Consider the following 12,562-nt stretch of genomic DNA (forward strand, 5'->3'; position numbering starts at 1 on the left):
TTATGGGAATAAAAAAGGGGTGTTCCACATTAATTTTTGATTTACAAACTGCTCCAAAACAGATTGATCCGACTAAAAATGCTAAATGGGGGGGGGGGGGTTATGGGGGGGCGGCTGGCAATCTTGCCACCATAAAGCCTATAGGCCTAAGTAGATGTTCCCCCCCCCAGTGCACTGTACTTTGGTATTTACTTTTGTAACAGCTTCTTACTTTTGACTCTCTACATTTGAAAACAAATATCAGTACATTTTATTCATTACTTTGTCAAAATATGATTATTTTCCCCAATCTTGGCAGATAATGGCACATCTTAAAAAAAGACAACTAAAGAGAGGTCAACAAATTGTCAGGTGTTAAGATGCCAACTCATGTTATGTACAAAATGTAAACACACCCCAAATAAAGACAAGACAACAGACAAAGACAACTAATCCGTTGTACTCCAATGTGCTATAATAATTCAAAGCATTGTTAGACCGGGGAACACTTTATTGCAACACATTCAGGTATTGTTAGGTTAAAATTACTTTGTAAGAGTGTGCATCTACAGGAACAAAGTCACATTAAGTGTGACTTGCATCCGCACGCAAACTACAAGCAACACTAACGTGTATGTACAGGTTGAAGGCTTGCAAAAATACACAGTACCACATTACAAAAAAGTGAAAATTGACAACTTTTTTTTTTAGTCACAGCAAGAGCTCACATCTTAGAAACAAAAACAAAAAAATAAAGGTCTAAAATAAGCATAGCTCTTTTCTGCTTTGAAAATAAAAATGACGTACATTTAAGTTGGAAGGGCATCTCTCCGTGGCAAAAATCCACAAACTTTTTTCATCATAAGCTATTAAATAAATAAACAATAAATTAAAACAAATCAAAGCAAAATAATTCACAGAGGAACAAATGTACCTTCATGAACCTAACATAAGACGTTGAAACCAGCCAAATAACGTGTTAGCTGTTTTGCGGAGACACACTTTACGCACGTTTATCTTAATATGTTTTAGTTTGGAGAAGACAAACTGGATGAATGTTGCAAAGAACTTGATGATTATATGACAAATCACCAAATTAATCAAGAACAAATTGGGATAGACGCATCAATAACGGCACACTTGCTAATGTCAGGATGCTAACTGCAAAAACAAACACTGTCTCTGTTGACTTACTCACAAATATGAACTAAAACAAATATTGAAAATGTTTTTAATAATGGGATTTCTTTTGTAACGTTTTAAGGCCAAACTGTTTCTATTTTGTACCAACTTTAGACAAGAGGAGGCCCAAATAATCTATTTAACATATGACATGTTGGACGGATCAATTTGAGTGAAAAGGTACAGTATGTCTTGAATTGATAAAACCTTTAAAAAAAATGTGTTTCTGTTACACTGCAGGTATAATGTGACAATAATTAGTACAGTATATCCAATAAGAAATACCAGTAAATCAGTGCACATTGAATTGAGTAAGACTTGAATGAACGACTAAAGGAAAATAGAAGCAAATACGTCTTGGGTCTCTTTCCATCAAAGGGGGGCAGTTTGGGGTAACTGTTCAAGTCAACTCCTCTTGCGCCTTTTCGTCCTTTTCTTCATCTATTGTGTCTTGTGAAGATTAATATATGTATTTTGTACATTTTTTTTTTTTTTTAGGAATGTTCTGTGTGGTTTTTCATCAAGATCCACCAAGGAAAGCAAACATCCTTCCTTTTTCCATCTTTCCCTTTCTCAAATGCTCCACCATGCCTCCTTTTTGTTTGTGTATAAAATGGTTCTTTCCAAGAGGTGTGAATATTTTCCTTTCAAAGTCTTTGCAGTTAAAAGGGATGTTGGGTCATAGGTCTGTGACTTTGTTCTCAACGGCTGCAGCAATCTGTTGCAGCCTGTATCCAAGCTGCATCTTCTGGGCTGTGCAGTCCTCCTCCAGGGCGGTGATGATCTGATCGCGTTGGATAGATATGGTCAAATTAGAAAAAATATCATGTATTATCATATGAATTGCATTTTTTTTAACTACAATACAATATTCCTTATTATATTGATTGCATTGACTTTCCTGTTATGATGTATTATGATATTTGTGAGGTATTAAATTTGCAAATGTGAGTCAGGACATGCAGAGTTTTAACTCAAATAAATTGGCTGTTTTACATAGTCTTATTATAGTAAATGTATTTAATTAGGGATGTTTAATACCACTTTTTTTTCAGTCCGATAACAGGATGAATACTCAACTCTTGAGTTGTCACTGATACCAAGTACCAATGCCACTAGTAATTTTGATACATAAAATTTCCCTGAATTAAAATTAAGGAGCTAAATTTATTTTGGCAAATAAAAGACTAAACACAAAAATGGCAACACCAGCTATTTACCAAACATTTTGTGCTCCATTTCTCCATTAATACCTCGACATGTAAAAAAAAATAAAAAAATGACTTTTTAAAAAGTAACTTATTACCCAAACCTGTGTCCAGTTCAATTTTTTTTTCTTTCTTAGCGTTACCCACAAATGTGTGCCAGTGATGGCAAACAGGAGAAAATGTTCTCGTCTAAAGAAGCATGTATAGGACTCCTCACAATATAATGATACACATATCGGTCATAGACATACAAATCTTGCAGAGGTCCACTTTGAAAATATTTGTTTAATTGCCAGTTTTCATATGCTGTGGTCAAATATCTGTGAAATTACTCTTGATGGATTGCCAAAGAAAGCAGCTATAAACAAGCTGGTGGATCTGTAAAAGTGTTGAATTCATCTTCACGGTCATATGGAACATTCAATTTACCGTGTTTTCCAATTGTACACTCTAACTGGTGAGAATCTTACCATCTACACCTAGTCTATATGCAATCATCAAAATAGATGGGGTTTTTTGACACTCACTTGATCATAGTACTTGTTGATGTACTTGTACAACTCATGCAAAGCCACCAGGAAGTTGACCTCACCGGCATAGTTCTGTTTTAGACGGGTGAAAACAGAGATGAACCATCAGGAGGGGTGAAAGAGCCGCACTGGTTTCCATTCATAATTTATTTTAAACGCCACAACCATCTCAAAAGGAAACCGCTATGAATGATTCACAGGTTCTAAGCAAGGACAACATTTTCCAACATGTGAAGACACGGAAGGTAACATACACGGGAGAGCTCTGCCAGAGCCGAGTTCATCTCCTGGTCACTGGCTGAGATGGTCTGACGGATGTCGGCATAGTACCTGCAGCAGACAGCGGAATGTGTAGAAATAAGAACTAGCGTAGCATTTATATTTTCATATTTAAGGTGTGCTTAAAATATAAAGAACACAAGAGCCACCCTTGCTACAATAACAAGACTAATAAAATAGACATTTGTTACATTATTTAAAAAAAACAAAAACAAAAAAAACTTGTCAAATGAAGCTTGAACCCATCACCAGTGTAATGTGCAGCAGACAGCAATGAGTGTGTGGCGTGTCTGCTTCGAAAGCATCCAAGCATGTAAGCCTCGCAGGCCTCGTCTACCCACTGTCTGGCCATAACAGACTGTCACATGCAGGCCTCCCTCTCCTCCATTGCAGAGTGCCCCTGGTCAGTGGGCTGACTGCTGCCTGCTTGCCCAACATTTCCTACCTCTCCACCATCTGTTTGTAGCGTGGGATGTCTCGAGCGTAGAGCAACTTGTTGATGGGGGAGTCCTGTGAAAGCAAGACAAATTGAAATGGTGTCCTGAATAAACATTCAGGAAGGTTATACAAGAAACGGTTTCCTTTCAATGTATACTATAAACAAGGATCAAAAGTCTACTCTCAAATCAAATAATATGTATCAAATGACTGAACTTTTAAAAGTTTTATGGTCAAGTAATGTAATGTATAAGAGCCATGCACTCATAGATTTGACTTTTAGGTGCACCTGCTCTGTTGAATGCTGGCAAAAACAAACTACAGAAAATGGAAGCATACAGCATCTTGTATTAGCTCTCATCAGACTGTGCAGGTGTACCTAATAATGTGGCGGGTGGACACAGTAATTGCAGTGACATACTGGTGTGCTGCTTTAAGATTGCTCTCTGCAGCAGTTTCATATTGGCTGACTATGATTAGCTCACCCGTCCCAGTTTGTGGTCAGCAATTGTGCACGAGTCCATAAAAGTCTGAGCAATGACAAACAGCACAGCGTCCACGTGCTCCGAGGTCTGCACGTTGAAAATGAACTGCGGATTCTTCAGGATGTTGATCCAAAATCGCAGCGGTAAGCTGTTTGGTGAGACAATAACACGCATCAGCTGTATCGAAAGAAAAACTAAGCACGAGAACCATACACAAAAAAAACAAAAAAACAAAACAAAACTGTAAACTGTATAGGAAAAGGGAGGCTTCTTTTTGGTTTGATTTATATATTCTGCGGCATACCTCAATGTTTGTTTGCAACAGTGCATTTTAAAATTATGACATTTTTTTTACCTGTTGGTTTTCCAGATATGGATGGTCTCCGGGTCACTGATGTTGTGCTGCAGGGCCTGCTCATCCAACAAGTCAAAAAAGTATTTGACAGCCAGAGGGACGGGACGACTGGTGCTGAGGATGGCCGTGAATAAATCATCCACAAACTTCTGCAGTGTGCCCTGACAAAGAGTCATGCAAGACAAATAGATTAGAGGGGGGCTGGGGGAGTGTAATTCCAAATATTTCAGTCTGCAACACTACTAAAGTGTCATGTGTGCACTTTAAAACATTTTTTTTTTCTTTTACTGACATCACATAGCGCAAGTGTCTGTATCTGGATTAGAAATCATTACAGTGCATCATATTTTCACAGACTTTAATAATAAACGCTGAGGTGCTCTTCATTTGTGACTTGAGGTTCCACTCGGTTACCTTCATGGAGAGAAGGCGCGTGAGGTAAATTTCTGGGATGGCCTTGGCTCGCTCACCGCCCTTCTCCCTCACGCTGCCCCGTCTGTGCTTGGGCAGCTCCGACTCCTCGCTGGCTTTCACCAAATGCCACAGCTTAACGCCTCCTTCCTCACCATCATCCAGCATAGGAGTCTCTGATCAGAGGTGAGAGGAAAAAAAAAAAAAAAGACAGAGGTTTTTAATCACAAAATGCTATGGTATGAGTCACAAAGATAAAATGAGTGAAAGCATTGCATTTGCAATTATTTATAACCTTATGCTGAACATTTTACTCACATGTTTTAAGTCACAAGGTATCTAAAAAGTATAGGTGGACAGATATCTGCTATTGCCAATTTAATCCTGCGACAATGTAGTAAACTCTACAGTATTTAATAACATAAATTATTTATACAGTCAAACAGCGCCCTCGTGTGGTTACTTCATCGTATTTTCTTAGCTGCTGAATCCTGTATGTGTAGTTGTATACTATTCCTGTATGGAAACAAACTCACTCTCTCCAGGCATGTAATCATGGCTGTCGTGGAGGTGATTTTTAGTGCTTCTTGGGATGAGTGCGACAGTGGCTCCATCAGGGACCTGCACCAGCACAGAGGGAAAAGCATGCTATTTTCAGAGCATAGCATCAACAAAGAAAAGCTAAAAACAACATTGTCAGGTTTATTTATAACTACTTCCAGTAGTTTTGCCCAGTTGTATTCATTAGGCTAATTTTAAACTGATTTGCATTTACAGTACATTTGTGTGACTGAGACTGACCTTATAGTGTTGCAATGTATTGAGGCGCTTCCACAGACCCTGCACAACTGATGTCAGATCCTCATCTGACAAGATTAGATGACCTGCCACACCCGACCGCCACTCTGGATGGAAAATAATAATCACATTATATTAGGCTGCTGTGTAAATGAAAACAATTTGCACCAGTCATAGGGGCGCTACACGTTTTGTTTTTTGTTTTTTTTTGTAAATTAGAAAAAGGGTACAAGCATAATAGCATCCTGAAGGTGAGAAATCCCTTTGGAGACAATTTTTTTTATTTATGTAGTGATGTATTTATTTATTTATTTTTTTTACAGGAAAGGTTAAATAAATAATATAGTACGTTATGGAGTACATTGGCAAAAAAATTGCACAGTGAGGTACATCTATGGTATCATAACCTCCAACATTGGAGTTCAACTTATTGAAAACAAGTTTTATATTAGTATTATTATGGTAAATCATGTAAAATGGAAAGAAAACATTCAACTAAATATTTTTTCGATACAGACATATCCTCAGTGTTCATAAAGAGAATTCATCAGATTAAAAATGAAACAAAATAAAATAATAAAAACTATCATATATTTGAGTTTAATTTGTTATTGTTTTTCATAAATGATTTTTCACTCACCAATTTCAGCTGCAATTTTGTAAAAATCTGGTATACAAACAATGTTATCACAGACAGACTATTCTTTAAAAGCAATATTTTTCTTACCATCCATCCATCCATCATCTGAACCGCTCATCCTCACAAGGGTCACGGGCATCTTTCTAATCAAATCATGACATGTCTTCATGTCATTGCTAAATTTGGTTAGTTTTCACGACATTGGAGGTCTATGGTTATGATACAAGCAATAAGGTGCTGTAAAGCAGTCAGTTCATTCTTGTTGACTGTCATTGAAGATACGACTGATATCAAAAATACATATTCAATGACTAAAGACAAGAAACATTTCTATCCTACAGAAAGGTTTTGATAAAAAAAAAAAAAAAAAAATGCTCGCTAAAAATTGTGTTTTTTTTTGTTTTTTTTCTTGTTTTCTGCACACACAAGACTCACCAAGGTGTAAAGAGTCAACATGTGGCCTCCGGGAGACCGATGTCCCCTTCCAAGTTTGGTCCAAAAGTTTCTCCTTGACTTGGGTGATGGTGTCACAGTCCAGGACCTTTGCGGGCACCGTCTGAGTAGAAGCTCCTCCAACGGCAGCAGCAGATGGCATCACAACATTTAGGGTCTGCATTGACAAAAAATAAATTTGAGCATTACAAAGGGAGAAAACAAATCCCTACCTTATGTCTCATGCTAATGTATGATATTTCAAATGGTGACTAAAGCGCTGCAACGAGTCATGTTTAAAGTCTTAAGCCAAATATCAAAACAGAGCCATGTACATGACAAATGAATTAAGCTTCAATATATTTAAATTCTTAATCAGGTTGGGCCATAACATTCCCCTATTACAAAAAGGAACAATGTACAATAATTATACTTTAAGTATATGCTCTGACCAAGCTGCGGTACTCCAGATCCTCTCGAAGCAGCCGGTTATCATTCAAAGTGTACTTGGCTTTTCCTGTTACAGCATCCACAGGTCCCTTGTCCACCTGGTGCTTTATTGCCCGGAACAGCATGTAGAATGACTCCCCTGCTGATTCCTGGCCAGAAATTATTATGGCGGGTCAACAATGTCAGTGCGCAACAGAATTTCATTCAACACTCGTTCAGTGACTGTACTGAATGGAATTGTAATGTCCAACTTATAGGAACCAGTGAGTAACCATCCAGTGAGGACGAGAGTCAATATTATTAAGCTGTTCTCCAAGTGATCAAAGGTAGAAGCAAACTAGTGTTTTTAATACACAGTCAACATGCTACATACCCGTAGGAAGTTAAACAGGCAAATGGACATCCAGTTTGTCAAGAGCTTCTCAACCACAGATTCAGTTCTAGGAAAATAAAAATAAAGTACATGCAGGTATGTAAAAATCAGCATAATAATAATAAATTCAAAATTATACAACCCCTTAATAATAAACAAATGGACAACTTTGCCTCTTTTCTCACCTCCTAAGCATCAGCTTTGGGTTTTTCGCGACATACTGTTCCACCAGGTCATTAAGTAGAGTCTTCAGGATGTCTGTGAAGTACTCCAATTTACCATGAAGGGCCACAGTCAGCAGAGAGGCCACATAGGCCCGGTCCCTTGGGGAAAATGTCTGCTGGGCCTCCAGTGTGTGAATAAACTGCAGGAGCAAGAAAAAGACGCAGTGAATGTTTGCATTTATTACATGATCTAAAACCCACCCGCAACAAGTGAAACGTCACAATATAGAAGACCCTTCATCTACTCCTATAATTTAAACACATTTAAACTCATAAATTCTTTCATCTGTGAAAGCACACTTTTCAAACACATTATAAACATAATAAACACTTGCAAGCATAATATAATATGTATACAAAAGCTGACAAGTAACTTAAATACTTTGCTGACCTTGGTGAGAAACAGTTTACTGTTGAGCAGATTAGACAGCTGCACAAGCCCTTGCTCTACAGTCTGCCTCCGGCTTTCCGGGACATCCAAATCTTGCCTCAGTGGCGACTCCTGGTGGCCCGGGAAGAAAATGCGCTCTGCATACGCCTTGTATTCCAGGAAGGGAATACCCGAGCCCATCAAGTCACTGGACATGTCCATCATCTCGGTCATCAGATCTGATGGGAGTAAAAGAAAAATTGGGACATCTTGAAACAACACCAGATTGTAAAAATCCATACCTGTGAACTCCTTCTTGCAGCGGTCTCGCACACTGGTCTCCAGATTCTCCAGTTGGATCTGGACCTTTTTATAGTCCCTCATAGCCTGCTTGCTCTTTTTCCTGGCAATCAACAAATAATAATGACACAAAGGCCATGCTATATGGAAAAAATGTTTCTAAGGTGTGCAACCTGCAGAAAGCTATATTTGACTTAATTTTTACCTGTAAATGAGGACTATTATGAGTACAATGAGAACCACTATTGAGGCTCCCACGCCGACTCCCACTTGGGCCTCCAAAGGGAATATGGACAGGGCATTGCTGTCATACTGAACCCTACCTAAGGAGAAGTTCATGTTGCCCATTTTCACCTGGAAAACACAAGGACAGATGGAGTGGTGAGCCTTACAGCAAGTAAGATTATGATTCGGACCATCATCTACTGTATATGAAAGAATGATTCATATGAATAATAAAGATTCCACAATACTGCTGCTTGATTCATATTCTCCAAGTTGTACGACAGATCTGGGGTGCAAGTCTGGACGTTTACTCACGGTGAACTCAGGCAGACTGTCCATAACCTCCTTTTTCTGGTTGGTGCGTACTGATGGCTGCTTGGCTGGTGGTTCACAGTACAAATGGTTATGTGTCAGGGTCTTCACCGAACATACGCCATCCCCGATCCGGGCCTGGACCTCATGTTTGTAGATGGCCAGGTCCAGATTCTCTCCCTAAGGGGACATGATAGTAAAAAAAATATATATAATCTGCAAAATATAATTTAAACAATTAAACCTTATTTTTACACTTGTGCGATAAATCCAGTTTTTAAAAGTCGAGCATTATACAATTGTTTACAAATATTTGTTTTCTGAACAGCAGGGGTAAACATGTGAATTTAAGATAAAAAAAAAATCCACTGTGTAAATACATTAGCTCAATTAAAAATAACATAATTAAACACAAAATAAAACATGAAATCCTACAGAGCCTATTGTAGCTGACTTCAGCAAGGGGCAGGATACACCTTGGACTTGTCGCCAGTCATTTGCGTGGCACATAGACAAAAAAAAAAAAAAAAAAAAAATCCAAACTCACATTCACGATTGTGGACAATTTAGAGATTTCTGTGAACCTAACATGCACACTTTTCGGAATGTGGGAGAAAATTGGTCTGTAAATCATGTATCATAAATCATCACGACAAACCTCAACAGAGATGATGCTGCCAGGTTTGTGGTGGTAAGGTTTGTCGGGGTTGTTGCGGTTCAGCATGTACAGTTTTGGGTTGGGTTCATAGCTGAACGCTTCACCGCCCACAGCGTTAAAATCAAAATGAAGACTGTCCAACAGGAAATGAACTTTGACCCTAGCTCTCCTGGCATCCGGTCCCACAGCCGGTGTCGGGCACAAGATGAGGGAGGAGCTGTTCACTGTACAGCGAGACTCAAACTGGAGTGGAATGAAGAAGAAACAATACAATAAATATTCATTTTTGAGGGAAAAAAATGAGTATTTTTGCCACTTTGCAAACCTGCTTGATATGGCAAAGTGCACCCTGAGAGCAGTCTGCCTCTGGGATGATCCTCCGCCGTCGCTTGAGTGGTGTCTGCTGGCCCTGTCCTTCTTTCCATCGAGCGGTGTTCCGCCTCCTCCTGGGAGGAAGTGAATCAGGCGGGCTGAGGGTGACGCGAATTTTTGGGTCTTGAACCACATCCAGGTTTTGACCGGACACTCGGATGATTCTGCCTCCGCTGCAAGGAAAAAACAAATGCTTGACAGATGACCTTATGTACTTTGTCATCTAAGTGACATTTTGCACAAAATAGGCACCATTTAATCTCAATTGCATATAATCCAGCAAAGTTCAGAGACTGTTCTTTTGATGTAATTCATTTTATGATGGCTAACATCACAGCATTTAAACTTGAAAAGTTTTCAATGTCTGACTTCAAGTCAAGTCATCTTTATTTATATAGCACTTTCAAACAGCCTTAGCTGTCACAAAGCGCTTTACAGAAACACAACAAATCAAACATAACATAAAACATTAACAGCAGATAAATAAAAGCTGAACAAATGATGAAAACTTGTGATGGAGATTTCTCATATCATATTCCTTTGATATGATGACAGAATTACAAAAAGGAATAATAATATTGATATTATTGTTTATATAATGCTCATTAAATTAACCCAGAAAATCTGGTTTTCTAAATAAAGATTCTTTTTTAGTTTTGTCCAAAAGTTTTCAATGTTATTGTATGTTTCACTAACTTACTGATTCTGTTTGAGTGATGAAGACTAAGGGTGAGCATTATAAATATTGACTTTTTCCAGAAATTCTAGAGAAATTCAGTTTCTCAGTAGATAATAAAAACATGAAAATGCCTTGCTCAAAGTGTGATGGCATAACATTTGATCATAGCAATAAATTAAGTGTAAATTATAGATTTAATTTCATTCTGTTTAGCTCTTTTCAAGTACTGTACATATTTTACCTAGCAAAATGCTGTATGCACTACTTATATTTAAAAAAAAAAAAAAAAAAAAATCCAGAACAATTCTGGATGTCTTTTCAATCAACTCAGAAGCACCTGAGAAAGCTTTTGGATGGTGCAGCCCAAGAAATGTTGGGGTTGGACGTGTAGTGATACACAATGCCCTGTAGGTGGCGTTCTGCCCCTCCAAAGCGCACCATAATTCCATGTTCGCCTGTTCGGTTACTGCCTCTGGTCAGACAGCAGATCTGATCCTCCTCAATGCTTATCCTGAGCAAAGACAGCTCACATTTTAGCAACCGAGAGCTGTATACATCAAAATTAAAAAAGGTACTACATCAATAATGATGGGCCAACACGTACACCATACATGGTATTCCTCCGATGAGAACGCTGACATCACTTGGGTGGCCCGTCTTAAGGCTGTGACCTTTGATGGTGACAGACGAGCCCCCTGCTTTAGGCCCTCTCTGGGGGGAGAGACTGCTCAATATGGGATCCTAGCAATGAGAAACAAAAATACAGCACGAGAAGAATTCACAATGAGAATGAAAATGTACGTTTCAATAATCCACTAGCATGCAGCCATGTGGTGATTTATTGTCATGATAAAAGCAACAGTGGAGGGGTGTGGAAACACTGGAGGGTTGTTTCACAGCCTACAGCCATCAATTTGCTTATCACTTTGTGCTAATTAATTAAAGGCTGGCATCCTTTTCCTGTTAACGCAACTAAGGAGAGATGAGCTGCTGGATTGAAAGCAGGTTGTGCTCATTCTGACACCTCATAAAAATAAATACCGTAAATAAATAAATAAATAAATAAATCACACATACAAAATTTAAGCTGTAACAAACACATTCTTAAAGAACAAACAAACATTTGAAGCTTATTTTAACAAACATTTACCTGAAATCTGAAGGTCTGAGCAGACACTCCAAGTCCTCCCCCCTTTACTTTGACGGAGGCCTGTCCACTCTTCTCTCCACGGCTGCTTGTAGTCTCACACACAATCCTACAAGTCTCAGGTTTAATAAACAACGTTTCATGTGCCATTTTATTTTTGGCATACATTACTTACCTTGAAGAAATCTCATATCTGCTATGGATGACATTGCAGGGAACCTCAGCAAGTGTGACAGAGTTGTGGATGTCCTCAGCCCTCTGGCCAAGATTGGAGCCTGAAATAGTCACCAAGGTTCCACCCTCTACAGGGCCAGACATGGGATCCAACTGAAACACAAGACAAAAGACTCATTTGATAAATTTCTGATTTAAACAAGATCATATTGCGCACACAGTCACAGCAGCCTTGTCCATATAATATAATAGCTCAATATAACATGTCAAGAAGGATGTCCGGAAGAGAGGTGCTAAGATTGATAGAACATGAGTTTATGATACTGGGTGAATGGTGAACTTGATGGATGACTGTTTCCTATTTTACATCTTAGTGTTCACTGTCTCTCAGTGGGTATAACATAGAGGTTATTTTAGAAGTACTACTGGCAGCCCTTCTCAAGAAGCAGTTCCTAAAAGGTTGGTGACCCCTGCTCTAAAATGGGTGTTCCAATAATGTACTTATTCTATTATTGGCCATCTTCCCTATGTTTCACTTCGA

At 38.6% G+C, this 12,562-nt stretch overlaps 1 protein-coding gene across 2 annotated transcripts in view; it reads right to left on the reverse strand.

Moving 5' to 3' along the window:
• Nucleotides 1–391: 391 nt before the first annotated feature.
• The window catches only part of plxnb1a (plexin b1a), a 59,108-nt gene continuing 46,937 nt past the window's right edge, over nt 392–12,562 (reverse strand). The window contains exons 17-39 of one of the 2 annotated variants that reach the window (XM_077514761.1): nt 12,023–12,174; nt 11,851–11,956; nt 11,305–11,441; nt 11,038–11,211; nt 9,975–10,194; nt 9,650–9,892; nt 8,995–9,171; nt 8,660–8,808; nt 8,457–8,557; nt 8,176–8,393; nt 7,746–7,924; nt 7,561–7,627; nt 7,190–7,336; nt 6,741–6,915; nt 5,669–5,772; nt 5,404–5,488; nt 4,871–5,043; nt 4,457–4,617; nt 4,102–4,249; nt 3,624–3,688; nt 3,154–3,229; nt 2,897–2,971; nt 392–1,945 (exon numbers count right to left, since the gene is read on the reverse strand). In XM_077514761.1, the coding sequence (XP_077370887.1) occupies nt 1,841–1,945; nt 2,897–2,971; nt 3,154–3,229; nt 3,624–3,688; nt 4,102–4,249; nt 4,457–4,617; nt 4,871–5,043; nt 5,404–5,488; nt 5,669–5,772; nt 6,741–6,915; nt 7,190–7,336; nt 7,561–7,627; nt 7,746–7,924; nt 8,176–8,393; nt 8,457–8,557; nt 8,660–8,808; nt 8,995–9,171; nt 9,650–9,892; nt 9,975–10,194; nt 11,038–11,211; nt 11,305–11,441; nt 11,851–11,956; nt 12,023–12,174 (3,237 nt within the window). In that variant the 3' untranslated portion in view covers nt 392–1,840. The remainder of the gene's footprint in view (nt 1,946–2,896; nt 2,972–3,153; nt 3,230–3,623; nt 3,689–4,101; nt 4,250–4,456; nt 4,618–4,870; nt 5,044–5,403; nt 5,489–5,668; nt 5,773–6,740; nt 6,916–7,189; nt 7,337–7,560; nt 7,628–7,745; nt 7,925–8,175; nt 8,394–8,456; nt 8,558–8,659; nt 8,809–8,994; nt 9,172–9,649; nt 9,893–9,974; nt 10,195–11,037; nt 11,212–11,304; nt 11,442–11,850; nt 11,957–12,022; nt 12,175–12,562) is intronic. The other variant, XM_077514762.1, reaches the window with a different exon arrangement.

This window comes from Festucalex cinctus, chromosome 2 (genome assembly GCF_051991245.1).
Source record: "Festucalex cinctus isolate MCC-2025b chromosome 2, RoL_Fcin_1.0, whole genome shotgun sequence".
Taxonomy (NCBI): Eukaryota; Metazoa; Chordata; class Actinopteri; order Syngnathiformes; family Syngnathidae; genus Festucalex; species Festucalex cinctus.